This window comes from Rhincodon typus, chromosome 24 (genome assembly GCF_021869965.1).
Source record: "Rhincodon typus isolate 14 chromosome 24, sRhiTyp1.1, whole genome shotgun sequence".
Taxonomy (NCBI): Eukaryota; Metazoa; Chordata; class Chondrichthyes; order Orectolobiformes; family Rhincodontidae; genus Rhincodon; species Rhincodon typus.
In genome coordinates this window covers 31,424,220-31,442,238 of record NC_063355.1, presented here as the reverse complement: position 1 = coordinate 31,442,238, position 18,019 = coordinate 31,424,220, and the positions used below count along the sequence as shown (strand labels likewise).

The 18,019-nt window shown below is 40.6% G+C and overlaps 1 protein-coding gene across 2 annotated transcripts in view; it reads left to right on the top strand.

Moving 5' to 3' along the window:
• Positions 1–18,019, top strand: part of LOC109923141 — a 192,290-nt gene that overhangs the window by 166,714 nt on the left and 7,557 nt on the right. For both annotated transcript variants that reach the window (XM_048611171.1, XM_048611172.1), the window contains exons 6-9: positions 5,536–5,732; positions 8,034–8,301; positions 10,640–10,811; positions 12,688–12,809. In XM_048611171.1, coding sequence (XP_048467128.1) covers positions 5,536–5,732; positions 8,034–8,301; positions 10,640–10,811; positions 12,688–12,809 — 759 coding nt within the window. The remainder of the gene's footprint in view (positions 1–5,535; positions 5,733–8,033; positions 8,302–10,639; positions 10,812–12,687; positions 12,810–18,019) is intronic.

Here is an 18,019-nt window from a genome sequence, read left to right as displayed (position 1 = left end):
ATAAACACACCTTCTGTGTGCCTACTAGTGGTACTCTGAGGTTAATGCATTTAACTTTATATAATGATTGTTTCAGAATCTCATGCATTAAGAAACTGAATCTTTACATAGTATAGTTTTGTTTTAAAGCAGAAAAGCTTTCTCTTTTTCATGATCATACTTATTGATATTCAGTTAAACTTAATAATTTCAAAAATGAAAAGAGATGAACACTCTCAATAGTAAAATAGCGAGGAGAAAGAAAATAATAAAATCTCAAGTGATTTTGACTGCCTAATGATGTAAAGATCATTTCAATCAAGTCACATAAATCAACATTAAAGAGAGTAAAGAAATTGCAGTGGGGGATTTAATTAAAAATTGGCGAAGAAATGGAGATGACGGTAAATGTAGAAAGACCCCTATGTTTCTTGTGCTTGATTATTGTATGTATTGTTGAGTCATTAAGAGCATTTCGTATCCATTTGCTTTTTCTGATGTCCATCCTTTTAGAGGAGGGTTGATCTATAAATTATTGTTAATAAATTTAGTCTCTACTTTTATGAGAATCAATGAGATAACGCCTGCTGTTCACGAATGTTCAAGTTGAAGATCACGAGGTGTGTAAGCTTCAGCCTACAGTATTTACATTTAGTATGAGTCTTTCTGCTTCATTACCTTTTTATTTGCTGCTTTGATTTCAACTACAATCTGAGTTATATAGCACCATTAACACATTGGAATATTGCACTGCAGTTAGGTTTCATAGACCTATTGGACATTTTAGTTATACAGATTGTGTCCAGAGTGTTCAGCAACTAATATTGTGCATTTCTGGGAATTTTCTCCTTTCCTCATCTGAAGATGTGATGTGAAGTTGGGCCGTTCCCTCCCGAGATATTTGTAATGTGTTAGTACACTGGCAGGTGATGTCAGCATATTGTACCACTGGAGTGGCAGCATGTCTTCAGGGAATCAAAGGAGGACGCCCCCTGTCCCACAATTCCCACGTTGACTCCGATAGAAATGTTGTACTCAGTCACACATTCCCACTTTTCATAACTCTGTAGCATTGTCTTCCATTGCCAGAACCAAGTCGTCATTCTTCAGCTACAAAATCAGGCTGTGAACACTGCCAGTATTGTGCTTGCTATAGGGGGTTTCACATCACAACTGAGTCCAGTTGTGCCCTTATGCAGCACCCACATAGATGAACTTTCTAGTATCATTCACTATTGGAATTTTCGGCAACAAGGATCCTAGCAGATCACTCCCATCCTTTTCTCTTTAGCCCAGGCCCACCCAGAAATCGGAAATTACAAGCTAGAACCCACCTTTCAAGTTCTCTGTTTCCCTGCCCTTTTTTATGAAGCCCCCACTGTAAATCCTTTGTTTCTTTACCTGCTTTGCAACTGATTTATGTTACTTGTTGGAAGTGATCTTTACATCAGTTAATAATCAAAATCACTATGTCCACCTTGCTGTTTATTGTTTTCCTTCCTCTTCCTGTTTTACTGTTTGCTTGTTTTTTTTGTTGGAAAAATATATTGAAAATGTCTGTAGTTTTAACTCAACTAGAACTATTTAACATGTAGAATTTTGGTGAAATGTTTTCTAAGACTCCAAATAACCTGCAGAGGGAGTTCCACAGTCTGTTATCTGTTCTAAAAGTCAAGGTTATTTGTGGTGGAGGATATTTCCCTTATAAACATGATAACTGGTCATTATCTCGTTGCCACTTGTGGGATTTTATTGTGTGCAAATTGGCTCCTACATTCCTTACATTATAGCAGTGACTATACTTCATAACTACATGATTATCCACTGAAGGGTATACAAATGCAAGTCTGTCTTTCCTAAATCATGTTCACTATTTACCTATTGTGTCAATACTTCTCGGGTAGACCCCTGAAAATACACTCTAATATTTTAAATTTTACTCCTGTTAGGCTATGTTTTGCTTTTGGTTCTCTGCTTCCTCATTCCCAAGATAATAATAAGCCTTATTTATGGCTGCCTTAAATAAAAGCACTGATAATGAAGTAGAAAGTAACATATTGCGTCAACCATATGTCCAGGCATGGCTCCAAGCCCTTCATTAAGATCCTTAAAATGGATGCACGAACATCTTGGTTCCAGAAGCTGAGGTCTCATTGGGAAGACTTCACTGTTTAATGAGGTCTTTGCAGTGTACGTTCTCCCTCTGGTGGCCTGTTGGTGTTCTTGCCTGTAGAAGTTTCAAGAGCTGGCTTTGCAAGGATGCACTATTCCATTTGACTTCAAGGTTTTGCAACTGTGGCAGTTCAGGTTGACAGAAGAACAAAATGCTACAATAAAATAAATGAACTGGATGCTGGAGGTCTGATTTGACTTGATTTGATTTATTGTGTCACGTGTACTGAGATACAGTGAAAAGTGTTTTGCATGCTCTACAGGCAGATCATTCATACAAAGTGCATTGGGGTAGCAGGAACAGAGTGCAGAATGCAGTGTTAGAACCACACAGAAGGTGGGGAGAGAGAGAGAGAGAGAGAGAGAGAGAGAGACATTAACATTAACATTTGAGAGGTCCATTCAAAAATCTGATAACAGCAGGGAAGGCGCTGTTGTTGAATCTGTTTGTACATGTATTCAAACTTCTATATCCTCTACCCGACAGAAGAGGGTGGAAGAGTGTATAACCAGGTTGGGTGGGGTCTTTGATTTTGTAGGTTGCTTTCCTCAGACAGCAGGAAGTATAGAAGGAGTCAGTGGATGGAAGGCTGCTTTGTGTGATGGCCTGGGCTGTGTTCACAACACTCTGTAATCTCTAGCTGTCTTTGGGCAGGGCAGTTGCCATAATATGCTGTGAAGCATCCAGATAGGCTGCTTTCTATGGTGCTTCTATAAAAATTGGTGAGAGTCTGTGGGCATGCCAAATTTCCTTCGCCTCCTGAGGAAGTAGAGGCGTTGTTGCTTTTTCTTGACCATCACATCATTGTGGGTGGATGAGGACAGATTGTTGGTGATCATCACTCCCAGGAATTGACACTCGCGACCATCTTCACCTCAGCACCATTGATACAGACAGGGGCATGCCCTCCACTCTGCTTCCTGAAGACAATGACCAACTCCTTCGTTTTGTTGACATTGATGGAGCGATTGTTGTTTTTACACAGTGCCGCTAAGCACTCCATCTCTTTCCTGTACTCCATTTCGTCATTGTTTGAGATCCGATTGACAACAGTGGTGTCGTCAGCAAACCTAAACAGAGTTGGGGCAGAATTGGCTGCACAGTAGGGGGCTGAGTATGCAGCCTTGCGGGGCACCAGTGTTGAGGATTGTCGTGGAGGAGATTTATCGCTTATTCTTACTGATTGCGGTCTGTGGATCAGGAAGTCAAGGATCCAGTTACAGAGAGGGGAGACAAGACCTTGGTCTCAGTGTTTGGAGATGAGTTTGTTTGGAATTATGGTATTGAACATGGAGCTGTAGTCAATAAGTAGGAGCCTGGTGTAAGTATCTTTGTTATCCAGATATTCCAGGGATGAGAGTGGGGCCAGGGAGATAGTGTTGGCTGTGGACCTGTTGCACTGATAGGCAAATTGCAAAGGATCAAAGCAGTTTGGGAGGCTGGAGTTGATGTGAGCCATGACTAACCTCTCAAAGCACTTCATAATTACGGTCAGAGCCACCAGTTGGTAGTCATTGAGGCACATTGCGTGACTTTTCTTTGGCACTGGGATGATAGTGGTGGTCTTAAAGCAGGTAGGAAAGTCAGATCAAAGGTGTCAGTGAATACTCCTGCAGCTGGTTCGCACAGGATCTGAATTCACGGCTGGAGACTCCATCTGAGCCGGTTGCTTTCCTTGGGTTTACCCTCAAGAAGGCCAGTCTGATGCCTGCAGCAGTGACCGTGGGTACAGGTGATATGGTTTCACTGACCTTCTGTTCAAAGCCTGTGTGTGTGTGTGTGTGTGTGGTAGTGTAGTGGGGTCACCTGTAGTGCGACATGAACCCAGGATCCCAGTTGAGGCTGTCCTCATGGGTACCAAAGTTGGCTATTGGCCTCTGCTCGGCAACTCTGCATTGTTGTGTATCCCAAAGTCCACCTTTTTGGAGGATGTTTACCCAACACACACACACACACACACACACACACACACACAATTTATAGATAGTCGGTCAATGTGGTGTTTTATAAATTTCTACTTTACATATAAAACCAGTCTGACTCCAAACCGAAACACAGACAGATTCTAAACAAGTCCTCACACCTAACTTGCATCGTCTGACCTAAAATGTCTTTACACTCATAAAACCTTTAGTTCTCTCAGGACAGTGACATGAAAGCAATTCGGGGATTTACATGTACATATTAATCAATTATAACTTTCTAACTCATTAAGGATTTAACTGCATCTCAGGTTTGTTTAATACATCCTTATCAGTAGTGTGATCCTTTGATCTGTTACAAATTCTGTGTCTGATACTATCTCTCTTACTAACACCTGAAAAAGGACTGAGGCTTGTGATTTCAGATAAATGAGTTGGACTATAACCTGGTGTCGTGTGATTTCTGACCTTGTCCACCCCAGATCAACACCGGCACCTCCATATTATAATTGATTGAGTCAAAGATGTTGGAAGTGTGATTTCAATGGATTCTCAGTGTCAAGAGTTATTTTAAACTTTGATTCCTGTTGATCTGGATTTAAACTCTGAGGGGAAAATGAAAGCAACCTGATGGAATTAGAGTACAGACCACCTGGGAGGCCAAGGAGCCTGTTGTGGAAGATCACGATTCACAACTGCATGATCCAAGGCAAGGAGATAACAGTAAGGCCATGTTATTTACTCAGGGAGGCAGGTCACCTCTGTGTCTATATGTGCAAGCTGTCTTGAAGTGTGAAAAGAAAGGAGAAAAGAAGATTGTAGGGAAGACGAGACCCAATGCACACTGAGTAAAAGAGGACGGTTTGCAACTAACCAACAATTTGCAAGCTTGAGCCACTGTATAAATTGCTATGCATCTAGTAGGTAGATAGCTATTTAATGAATGGTGCCTTTCTTAGTCACACGGTATTCATTCCTTTTGGGTTTTTGCAATTGAACATGAGTTTGATAACAGTGTGGCTACTGTGTTCACATTTTTAGATATTCAGATCATAGTTCTGCTCTATTCAGTCATCCTCTTGTAAATTTTTAAAAAAGCGACATGTCCTCTCCAACCTACTTCACATCCACTCCTGATGAATCTGAATTGAAGATAAGGGTCTTGTGAGCACTTTGTGGGAATTGTGCTGTGTGCTTCAGAAGGGAGCTCTTCATTCTCTGGTCAATTGGCTCTTACAACAGTGCCAAACAAGTGCTCCCCAGTTGCAGAATTACAGAGACTAGGCCTGATGCTGTCAGAATATGTCATGGAGGTGCAACTTTTGCATGCTGGGGTTGGATGGGGTAAAACTGGCATGAACCTGTTATGCTGAATGCCCTATATTTTATGTTGTAGTTGTTATGTAAAGCAGTGGTATATTTTAGTTCTTTCTCTGTTAACCCTCTCCATCTGTATTTCAGGACAGGGTGACACAATGCTGTATAAGCCCCTCTACAAAGGCGAAGGACACTGATGCCCTAGTACAAGAGAGAGACCAGTTTTGCAGCTCTGATGAGAGGGAACAATATGGCACGTGTGACGAGAGAGGGTCCAGCACAAATGAAGAGGGTGATCCGTACTGCAAATACCTGGAGCACAAACAAAGTCAGCAAGAAAAGTAAGATCTCAAAAAAAAAAGCAATTGCAGAAATACCTGAAAACTTGAAACCGTGAACCATCAGCCGTGATTGAAGTCCTGTCTCATTGTGAAACCATGGTTTGAAGCCATTGCCTGATTCTAATAGTAATCTTGGTTTGCTCAAGTGTTTTACTCTGCTGACCTAGCTGTTATGGGAGGGTAGTAGGACATGCTTTATTGTCATTACTCCTCTTCAGATTTTCTCGAGGATTACTTTTGAATTCAGGAGCTATTTTTCCATTCTCCCCAACTCCTTTATTAGGTGATGTATTCATATTACCTTCTGTATTTAGGCTGATATTTGGGGTATTCAGACTCCAAAGAATTCATCAATACTCAAATCATCGCTCCATTAAACTTATAACTACAACACAGGAGGAGAAGTTATTTCCTAGACACTACACTACTTCAACATTACAGACATAAGTTCACAACAAATGCTGTTTGGAAAAAAGCTGACACACTTTGAAGTATAAAAGCCAGCAGCCTAAACCTGCCTTCCATCAACTGATGAGGTTACACTGAACAGTTGCACGTTTGTCTCACAGTTAGTGCATCTGAAGTAATTCACCAGGGTATAAGCCTTTTTGAGATGTGATATCGCATAGGCGCAAATCTTTATTCAATAAAACTGTTCAGTATTATAAATGATCCAGTTGACACTGTTCGTTCCAATAGCATTCACTGCATTTTAGCCCCATATGGTAGCTTCTGAACTTCTGCAGGCTTAAGCTAGAGACTCATTTTGTTTTCACTAACAATGAATTAATTACATCACTGACTAAGATTTTCTGATACCTAATTCGCTAACTATTCTGTTTTTTAAAGATGTGAAATTGCGCACTCTCTTGTTCTTGCTCCTCACAGTCTTTGCTCTTGTTCTCTCTCTCTCTCTCTCTCAACTCCCCGCTCCACCCCCTCTATCTCCTTTGCAGCTCCGCTGTTCCATTTGCAGCCTTACTTGTCCCCCATTCCCCAGTCTGATTTCCACACAGGGACTCCCAGCCTCACCCTCAGCAGCCCACACTGCCTCAGGCCTTGGTTACCCACATCTTCCAGCCTCGCTTCCTCTGCCTCTGGAAGACCCACCACCCCTGGCCTAGCAGCTTTGCTTGCAGCCACTGTTCACTGCCCTGTGCAGCTTCTCTCCTACATTGTCTGCTGGTGGTGTACTATGAGCCTATGAACATTAAATCTGAGAGAGAACCGGACTCTGCTTTGAAGAGCATCTCCTCACAGTTTCCATCCAATTTATAGGGTGACTTTTCTCTGGCCATCCCTGTGATTGCTTGGGAAAGTTCACTTTTGGGGAATGAATTTACCCACTATCCTGTGTATTTTGAGTATCTCCTACTAACGTGCACCATTCCTGCATAGCCTCCTGTGAGTTAATGGACCTGTCTGCCAATCAGAAATGCACTAATGCAACATTACCAGTTATATGGTGACCTACAATATTATATGTTGGATCTCCTTGTTGATGAATTTTACGTGAGTATTGTGAGGAGGAAATGGAGCGCAGTCCTGAAAATGTCTTGGTTGGACTCCTGGTACTTTATAATTGTCAAAATTAGGGATAGGCAATAAATGTTGGCCTAGCCAACAACGCCCACATCTTTAGAATGAATTTTTAAAATCCCTCAGGCGTTGTCAAACAAACCATAAAGTCTTTGATTTGATCTTGGTGTGAATAGCTGAGCTGCTACAACAACACCCTGGACAAGAAATCATGAAAAACCAAGTTAGGATTCCAGGATCTTGTTGTAATTTTTATAAGGGGAAATATAATTCTTCTTTGTGATCAGGCTTCACTGTAATAATCCTCCACATCCAAACTTTCTGCCACTCCAGGCCTGTACATGTAGAATAGTCACTTGGCTGAGCGAATCATTGATTGCTGGCAACCATGACAACATATCTAACAAAGGATCAACATCCAGGTTAACAGAGTAAACAGTATATGGGTGGGGAGAAAGCCTAAATGTCACTTTACTGTTCATGAAATAATTCTCAAAAGGATTGCAGTGGTAAACTTCATTCTGGAGTATCGCCTTAAAACTAAGCTAGTGGGAAATGTGTTTCAGAAACTGCACAAGTCATAGAGAGCTTCTCAAAGCTTCCACTCCATTCCGAGATTTGTTGTCATCTGGAAAGGCCGAAATTGACTTAAATTTCAAACTGTTGGATTCAGAAAGAGTAACAATTTTCCTGCAACTCAGCTACGTAAACAGAAGCTCAATAAATTTCTTATTGACCAATTTTCCTTTTATTGAATTACAGCTATAAGCCATTGTCACCCTACAAGGAATCCAGTTCCATTCCGGCTACATCCCCCAGAAAGGAACATGTGCGAAGTCGAGCATCGTTATCCTCGCAGTCAGAGATGACCCCTTCCAGTGAGCAACCGAGCTTCTTCCAGGACCCAAGAAATATCAATTATGGCCTTTCAAGCTGTGAATTGGAATCGCCAGATGATACAGACAGTCTCCAGTCCACTGATCCATCTACGCAAATTTGTCCAACTCCCCAGGGATTCTCATTTTTGGAGGTACCTTCTCTTATAGGATTCAGCACAAAAACATTTCCTTGTAGCTTTTGAGCATCAGTCCCTAGAGGAAAGCCCGGATAGTCAGCACAATACCAGGATTTTACTGCCTGCGTACTGTGGTTGGTAATTTGAGGTACTTGATTACAGCTAAGATTGCTGTTTTGTTTTTTTTCTATTTTTTTTCTCTTTTGGGAAGCAGTCAAACTCCGATACCAGTCTCAAGTGGTATGTGGACTTACAGGTACTTGCAGAGCTAATTGGATCCCCATCTATAATAGAATAGAAAAGCAGTCTTTAAATTAGACATGCTGGAAGATGAACTTTATTTCAGTTTTTCTCCCTTCCTATCCTTTTGCAGTTTGGACAAGTGTATGTACACAAGTGGCCCTCTGATACATTGCCCAGCTGTGAATTCTTCATGTGTGTGTGCAGAAAGCAAGTGCCACCATGCTGGTATACTAGAGGGTCCAAAGTAAAAGAAGAGTTTACATCAACCATTTTTAGACCCATTGAACTGTAGTAGAATCAGTCGCAGAAACTATAGTTTATGTCACCCACCCCAATCTATGGTGCCCGAACTGATGGCCTGCTGAGATCAATTAACTGAACACAATTCTGATTGGATATCTTCCTGGACACAACGTTCTACCTCCAACCCTGCCTTTTCCTGTCTCCAATATTTTGAGAACGAATAAACAAAAGTGACCAAAGAAAATGAAAAACAAATACACTTTTCTTCCTAATGCCCCAATGATTGTTCTCTTGCAATGCCCATGTCAATGTCCTGGAGATTAATCTTCTTGGAGTTGGCAGCACTTATTCAGGTCTGTGTAGCCCAGCACCAAGTAATGCATTTACGGAGTAAGCTGTAAAAGCAAATGGTGGGTCAGATATTACGCTAAATCATTAGAAGGTAGTTCAGTGTCTGGCACTGTTGAGGAGGACAAACGTTTTAATAAGCTGCAGTGGGAATACAGAAAAGGCTGAATATCTGATACAGTAAGTGGTTAAGTATACCTAGAGCATTTAGTTTTTATTGCTAAATTGGAGACAGGCTGATATAGAGGTTAACATCTTTCTTCTTACCACTGGATCCAAATCCACCCCCAAAGACTACGGGGTACAATGCCTACAGGGAGACAAACTCTTTCCTTTAGCCAGTCAAGAACTGTGAATGTTCCTAGTGGAATATTTCCTGCAACACCTAGGTCTGGATTCAAGTCCTACTTTTAGGCCTTGAGAATAAAAATCAAATTGACTCTGATGCAATAACAAGGCAGTGTTGCATTGTGTGAGGGTTCCTGTTTGGTTAGATGGAGATGAAATTCATTGTGCCATATTGAAGAAATTCAGGGTAATTGTGCCCAGTGTCCTGGTTGTTATTTATCCCCCAATCAACATGGCAAACACAGTATCTTTGGTCACTGTCCCATTGCTTTTTGTGGGATCTTGCTTATCTACTTTATAATAGTGACTGTACTTCAGAAGTACTTAATTCACTGGAATGTACTTTCAGATGTCCAGTGGTAATGAGAAGTACTATATTTGCTAGTCTTTTTGTTTACAAATACAAAATTACAAGATTATGCAGATACAGGTTACTCAGCCATCAAGCGTGTGCTAGCTATTTGAATGAAATTATCAAGTGGAGCTACTTGTCTCTCCGTTCCCACAGCTGGGTAAATGATTTCTCTTCTTGTATTTTTCAAGCCTGTTTTGAACCTACTTGTGCTAACTTGTCAGGCAGTGTAGAGTATTGCAGATCATCATAATTCATTGTTTAAAAATGTTTTGCCTTGTGTCACCTCTAATTTTCCAGCCTATCTCTGTAAATGCGTCCCCTTTGGGCTGACCATTCTGCCACTGAAAAGACTTTTCCCCCAATTTATTTTGTCAAAGCTATTCATGATTTTGGATATTTCTAAATCTTCAGATCTTCTCTGTTAACGTTCTGTTCAATGTAGTACAATCTATTCTCTTCATGTTACAGAAGTTCCTCATCCCTCATTCTGCTCTAGTAAATCTCTCCTAAGGCCTTGACTAAGTCCTTCTTCCTAAAATGTGATGCCCAGAATTGATCAATTAGCTAAGGGCTAACCAGTGCTTTATGGTGGCTTACCATAAGCTCTTTTTAACTTCATATTTCCATAAAGCCAAAGATCCTTTGGGTGTCTTCAACATTGTTTCCTGCGTGAGAGTGCTTGACGTTGATATTTAATTGAGAAATTTGATATGGTGTTCACATTAATGCCCTTCATAGCAATGAGCACAAAATAATTTATACTGGGGGAGAAAGACTGAACCTTGACAGCATTCTTTTCCGATTTCTCTCCCCCAGCCCGTTACCACACTGGACAGCTATGCTCAGAAGAGTCGGATACAGCTTGGCAGGAAAACTTTACGTCGGGCACCAACAAAGCACAAGAAATCAGGCTTTGGAGACCAACCTGATGGCACGGACCAGTTCGTCCAAGGGAACGATGATTCCTGGATGTATAAAGATTCCACAGGTAAGTCAGCACTGTACTGGATGAGAGATTGGGTGAGTTTTACTAGTTGAGAACAGTCGCAGTAGATCTATTTGATTCTGTCTAGATTGTTCTCTGCACAAAACAAGCACAACATCAAAATAGGACAGACGCTGGAAATATTCAGCAAATCAGGTAGCTTCACAAAAAGTTAACACCCAAATTCAATAGGTGATAGGGAAGGCAAATGGAATGTTGGCCTTTGTTTCAAAGGGAATGGAATACAAAATAAGGCAGTCTTGCTAAAACTATACAAATCTAAGGCTAGTTAGACCACACCCAGAATACTGTGAATTGTTTTTGTTCCTTATCCGAGGAAAGGTGTATTGGAGGCAATCCAGGGAAGGTTCATGAGCATATGAAGGAATATTATTTAAGCAGAGGTTGGGTAGTTTTGGCCTGTAGTTTAGAAGAATGAGAAGAGAACTAATTGAAAAGTACAACATTCTCGGACTTGATAGGTTGTTTCCCCTTGTGGAAGAGTCTAGGACCAGAGACCATAATTTCAGAATAAGAGGTCACACAAATAAGACTGAGATGAGGGGGAATTTCTCCTCTCGGAGGGTAGTAAAACTATGGAATCCTTTATTGCAAAGGGTTGCTGAGGCGGTGTCATTAAGTATATTCAAGGTGGAGATGGACATGTTTTTAATCATTAAGGGAATAAAAGGTTATTGGGAAATGTCAGGAAATTGTAGCTGAGGATTTTCAGCTCAGCCATGACCTCAGTGAATGTTGGCGCAAACTCAATGGGCTGAATGTCCTACATTTGTCCCTACATCTTTTGGTCATTAATGGAGACAGAAATAGTTAACATTTCAGTTTGATGACATTTCATCAGAATTTTTGACGATAGGCCGTCATGCTGTAGCATTAACTTGGTTCTTTGCACTTTGAGAAATTCTGTTTGTGTTACAGCAGTCAGTGAATTTACACAAATTGTATTGTGATCTGGATTGGATATATATTGATGAAAGAAATTTTGAAGGCACAGGCACTATGATCTGTGTAGGTTCCTTGCTGTTTGATTTTATTTGCTGTACGATTGCTAATCTGAGCATCTCTAATTGAATGCAAAGAGGAGCGGGTGAGGTGTAATAGGCAGCTGGCACCACAGTGGAGCGAGTGGAGTGTGACAGACAGTCAGTCAGCGTCACTGAGAGGGGACAGTGAGGATACTTGTAGAGAAACAGAAACAGTGGAACTTGGGATATAAGCATTGTGATGGTGGAGGAATAGTTCTGTGATTGGTTGCCAGTGTAGCACCACTGAGGAGCTCCTACCATTGCACCAGAAAGAGGTTCATTCGTTATTCTCCGTAGAGTAGATCTCAATTATGCCATCTTGAGATGGAAGCTGGCACAGGCTGACTGTATCCGCACAAGGAGGGAAAAACACAAATCCAAACAATCAAACCAAAATTGAGCTTTTTTTATTGTTTTCCTCTATGGCTCAAAGAATGTGGGAGGGAATAGAGACCAGTGATACGCCTGGTCAATACATAAACTTTTATCAGCTGATCTTAGCCCAGGCAGCAATGAGGTGTTCCAATTGGCCTCAGTCTCTAGGTTAGAAGTGGAGAGGGATAAAAGGCCAGGATTCCTGACATGTTACCCTTGTCCGAAATGCGTGTGTGAATGTAAGGTGACAGCAGGATCTGGCTCAACTGTGATGACCCTGTAATTGAGTAATTTGCTAATATGTCCACAATCAGACATAAGTAATGTGTTGAGGACAAGGAGTCACACATGATGTCACCTGCCTACCGATTAGCCAGCGATAGTGAAATGGGGAATGTAAAAAGTGAAATATTATTGTCATGTGTGAATTACTGTTTTCTCTAAACTTCCCTCATCAGAGTACAGGCCAAGTGCACATGAAGAATTGGTTGACGAGGAGGTCGTAAGACCCCAGAAGCTTCCAATATCACAGTGTCCACGAGTTGCAATGTTTCCTGGGATGGACCCCTCAGTACTAAAGGTAATTTTTCTGAAAATATTGTAAACTCTTTTTTTAGCTGGTCGAACATGCCAATGAGGGCACCAGTGTCACCTCACACTTAAATCCTTATTGATTCAACATTCCAGCTGCAAAGTATTTTCCGCTGTGCGAGTTCAATGTTGGTTAGGAGTTGGCGACACTTGTATCATAATACACTTTTATTAACTTGAAACATTGAGTTACAATTCATTTGGGAAAGACTGGTGCATGCAAGAATCTTGCATCTAATACTGCAAAACTACATATGAGTCATGAAGGCTGTTGGGAGTGAATGGTTTCCCAGGTGTGTGTTTTTGTTTAAAAGGCTTCTGTCATTTGTTCTAAAAGCATGTTTCTTTCTGAAAGTTCAACTTCAGTTAATATTAGGAGTCTTTCCATGTCCAACACCTTAGCACAGTCCAGCATTTTAATGGCAAGTGTTAAGTTAGGAATCTCCAAATAGATTTTTTTTCCAGACTATTGTCTCTTAAATTCCATTTTATATTCCTCCTTGTAAAAACTGGCTTACTTAAATAAATCAGTACTACAGATAGGAACGAATTAATCTCCATTCAGTCAATTATTAGCACAGTCGAGCTTCATTTTGTTTCAACGACTTCAGGAATATTCACTAAAGTTTGTACATTTGGCTTCTCTAAAGTTTTTTTCAACACAGTATTTGAGGAAGACTGAACATAGATGCCAGCTATGAGCCATTAGTTGGTACTGTTCATGTGAGTCAGACATTGTAGATTCAAGTCTCACTCCATAGACTTGAGCTTATTAGTTTAGATGACATTTCAATGCAGTGCCACCAATAAGGCTGAAATTTGGATGAGAGGCTACATAAAAGCTCCGATTGGTATAGGTAACAAAACCCATAGCACGATTTGAAGACAACCAGAGGAGAATACCTAGTGTTCATGTCAATATGAATATTCATTCAACATCTAAACCAAGGGACCTAGATATTATCCTTTTACTATTTGCTGCAAACAAATTGAATGTCTTATGTCCTACGTTGCAACAGTGACTGTTTCAATAAATATTGCATTAAACTATAAAATGCAGTGAAGTCTCCTAAGCGGAGAAAAAAGGTATCTTAAAAATGTAAGTACTTTGTTTCTAATGGATTAATGATTGAGAATAGTATGTAGTGGAAACATAGAGAGAAGTTGAATATGATGTTGAATATGTGAAGCTGAGTGAGCAGATGTCTGCTAGAAATGTTGAAGGGAAGTTACAGTTGACCTCTATGCTCCTTGTCTGAGGAATGGGATTAACCAGGTCTGTGTGAGCATGACTGAGGACCCAATTTCTGGCAGCTGCTTGGCTGAATTTTGTACGAAAGGGAATCCACTGTTGATTATCTGTTTAAATACTTGTTGCATTGAGATAATTGATTATTTAGTTGACTGGGTCGTTATGAAGGGAAAACAAGTGGGATTAATGTGTGGAAGAAGCTGGCAGCCTGAGTAGTTGTTAAACTCTATCCAAAAAACGGTGTCTTGGTTTCTGTGTCATCAACTGGCTTGAATCTGAATTGATATTGGTGGCAGGGAAAGGTTGCCTAAAGGTGATGATTAGAAATAAAGAGTTCTTTTCAGACTGAAGGTTGTCATTTAAGTTATCTTTGAGAAGAATGGCTAAGTAAAGTGTAAAGTGCTAGGATCTAATTTCTCACTAACTTGCATGAAGCTGAACCTTATGATCAGTGGGAAAAGTGAAGTGGGTATATGGATACAGGCTATTACCTTGCCAAAACAAACAAAAAAGTACAGCCATATCACTGTCATTTGCTACCAGGAGCAAGATAAACGTAAACTATTCTCAGAGCAAGAAGCCCAAGTTTTGGACAATGATGAAGGTTTGAATAATCCAGTAATGTTTCTGGACAAAATTGTAAGAAAATTGACCTCTTAAATGCATGCAAGGCATGGATGTACTTCATTTATTTGGAAAGCCAGATGATTATTCCTCATAAAATGGAATTTAACATGCTCATTCAAGATTGACCAAAGTTTATTTAGAGATGCCCAACTCCGTGCTTGCCTTTAAATTTATGGACTGTGTTGAACTGTCAAATATGCATAGACTCCTTGGAAGGACAAGATGGTGATACTGATCAGGCAGAGGGAATTGCAGTAATTACAAAAAGCTGCAGCTCAGTCATTAATGTTTTAGTCACATATGCTAGATTTTCAGAAAGTAGCACACAATTGGAACAAATGTCAAAAACCTTTTTTTTTAAAAAAGTATATATTCTACAAAAACGTTTGTTCTCAACGGCCTGTGTGACTCATGGGATATTCTGTAACACACAGGATGGAGAACTCAATTATAGTGCCAATGCAAGACTGCCCAGATACATGTCAAAAGTGTCAATACGAAGAGGAATCATTACAAAAAGGAATGAGGATGAGAGGTTCCTCTGACAATTCTAACAGTCAACAGGAATTGAGTGACTATAACAGAAGAGTAAACCTCAGAAATGCCTGGGATATAGTGTTTTAGATGTGACTCAAAATACCATGAGCTGCCATGAATGGAATAACAAAGGTGTTCAATATTACACGTGACACACTAGGTTTGGAAGGACAAGATGGTGATACTGATCAGGCAGAGGGAATTGCAGTAATTACAAAAAGCTTCAGCTCAGTCATTAATGTTTTAGTCACAGACTAATTGCACTATTGGACAGTAAATGCACACCCACAATGTGTTCAGTGGATTAGTTGAAATGATATCTGGATTCTTTATATAAGGACCAAGTAAGATGAGAGCTGTGTCTGCTTCAGGTTTGTGGATGACAGCATGCTGACTGCACTAAAAATGAATGGTGATTCTTTGTAACAAAGCTAAGGTAAACCACTTTTAAGGCACAAATGTACTATCGTGTGAAATACCTTTTTACTGTTGAGCAGACCATTATAACAAAGGTTCAACTAAACTAAACATGGACATGACAAGGCAATTCTTTTTGAGAAGTTAGTGGATTTACAGTTTAAACAATCTGGACATTAAGTATTTCTCTAACAAGACCTGACTTCATATATTACAGTATTAGGTGGTCCTAAGTTAAGAAGCTGGTATTAGCATCAGCAGAGAGGAGTTTCGTGGATAAAAAGGCCAATTGTCTTAAAACCACTTTCACAGTTTGTCCATCCATCCTCTCAAGGTTAAAAATTTTAATAAAGGATGCAGGAGTAAGGGATGATGAGTACACTATGCTTTAGAAAAGATCAGCAATAAGTGAGATCTATGTCAAAATATGTAGGAACAACATAATGGCCCATAGTGAGACTCCATTAGCAAGAGACTTTAAGTTGTAGCAATAGACTTGAAGATGTAGGATAAGGGAAAAAAATACTTTCAACTTGCTCTTGGTAAATAATAACAACTACATTTAGTCAATCTACAAAGATGTAGTAAAGAGAAAAGACAGTGACAGTGGACAAGGTAATGGAGAAATGAATAGGAGACATGACTAAGGGAACTGGTGAAATTCCTATCTGGTGCGGGTGGGTGTGGTGTTGGACTGCAGTCCATTTCAGTTCATTTTTGGGAGAAACCCAAAAATTCCTTTAGTAATGAGTGATTATTTACCATCTTTAGAAGGGGCTACAACTACCACCACGTTTTTCCAAGCACTTGAATGCTCTGCATGGAGGAGAAGAGGTTTAGGGCTGAGGTTTCAAAGAAAATTTGGCAAGTCTTTTGGCATCATATAAGACCATCAGAAACAAATTTTAATCCATCTTCTATTACAAAATAGAAGGGCAAAAAGATTGGAATAATCTGGGTAAGGTGAGAGGTAGTGATTGGAAAACTGTAATTTTACAGCGTGGCTATTCAACTGTTAGGGCGCCTTCCTTGAGGTTAATTTGCACCAATTACAGAAACTGAACAAACCATTGGAAGTGCTGAGGCACCATGCACCTCGTTTACACATCTGTTGTTTAGTTATGAGGAGTAGATTGTGGCAGACGAAAGGCTGACAGAATATGGACAAAATGATACAGTGATGCAGGACAAAGCTGTTTGCTGCAAAGGATAACAATGACATTTGGCTCCAAAGTAACACATATACATCGTTCATATAAACATATACACAGTGGCCGGGCAGCACAGTGGCTCAGTGGTTAGCACTATTGCCTCACAACGCCAGGGACCCGGGTTTGATTCTACCCTTGTGTGATTGGCCATGGGAAATGCGGGGTAAAAGCAATAGGGTGGGGGTGCTGGGTCTGCGTCAAATCTTTTTTGGAGGGTCAGTGCAGACTTGCAGGGCTGAACGGCCTATTTCTACAATGTAGGGATTCTATGATTCTATGCCAGAAGGGGGCATTGAATGAAGAAATGCGACCAATATAGGAAAAGCAGGAACTGAGAGCTATGATGAAACATGCGACTGTTAAGGATGTCTTGAGAATAAGTAACAATTTAAAGAAATAACATTCAGAAAATGCAGTCAGATTTCCAAACTTGAATGACCGGCACAGTGGCTCAGTGGTTAGCACTGCTGCCTCACAGCGCCAGAGGCCTGGGTTCGTCTGTGATCGTCTGTGCGGAGTTTGCACATTCTCCCGGAGTCTGCATTGGTTTTCTCTGGGTGCTCCAGTTTCCTCCCACAGTCCAAAGATATGCAGGTTAGGTGGATTGGCCATACTAAGTTGCCCATTGTGTTCAGGGATGCGTCGTTACGTGGGTTATAGGGAGATGGGTCTGGATTGGATGTTCTGAAGGTCTGTGTGGATTTGTTGGGCCGAAGGGCCTCTTTCCGCACTGTATGGATTCTGTAAAAAAGATATGAAGCTAATCCTTTTTAGTGATGCTCCCCATGTCATTCTTTCAGATAGCTTTTTCAGGAGAGCAGGGTTTTTCATATTCTTGGTGAGAAAGAAAAACAAAGAAATGTGGATGTTGGAAATCTGAACAAAAAACAGAAATTGCTGGATGTTGTCCTTTGGCACTAGAGAACCTGTACCAATGGGTGCTTTGATATATGATAGAGGAGAATGTATTGGTTTTGAGAACCTGCTCTGTCAGCACCCTGCCCAGTGTGTATCAGGGGCACCTTGTGGTGACTGAGGGAAATGCAGAAACAGTCTTGCTTTATTTACAATGTCCTGACTGTACTTGTAGCAAAGGGGCAATGCAGCCAACTATTCCTAGCTTTCTGCCAAAGCCAATTGGTAACAAGCTGTTAA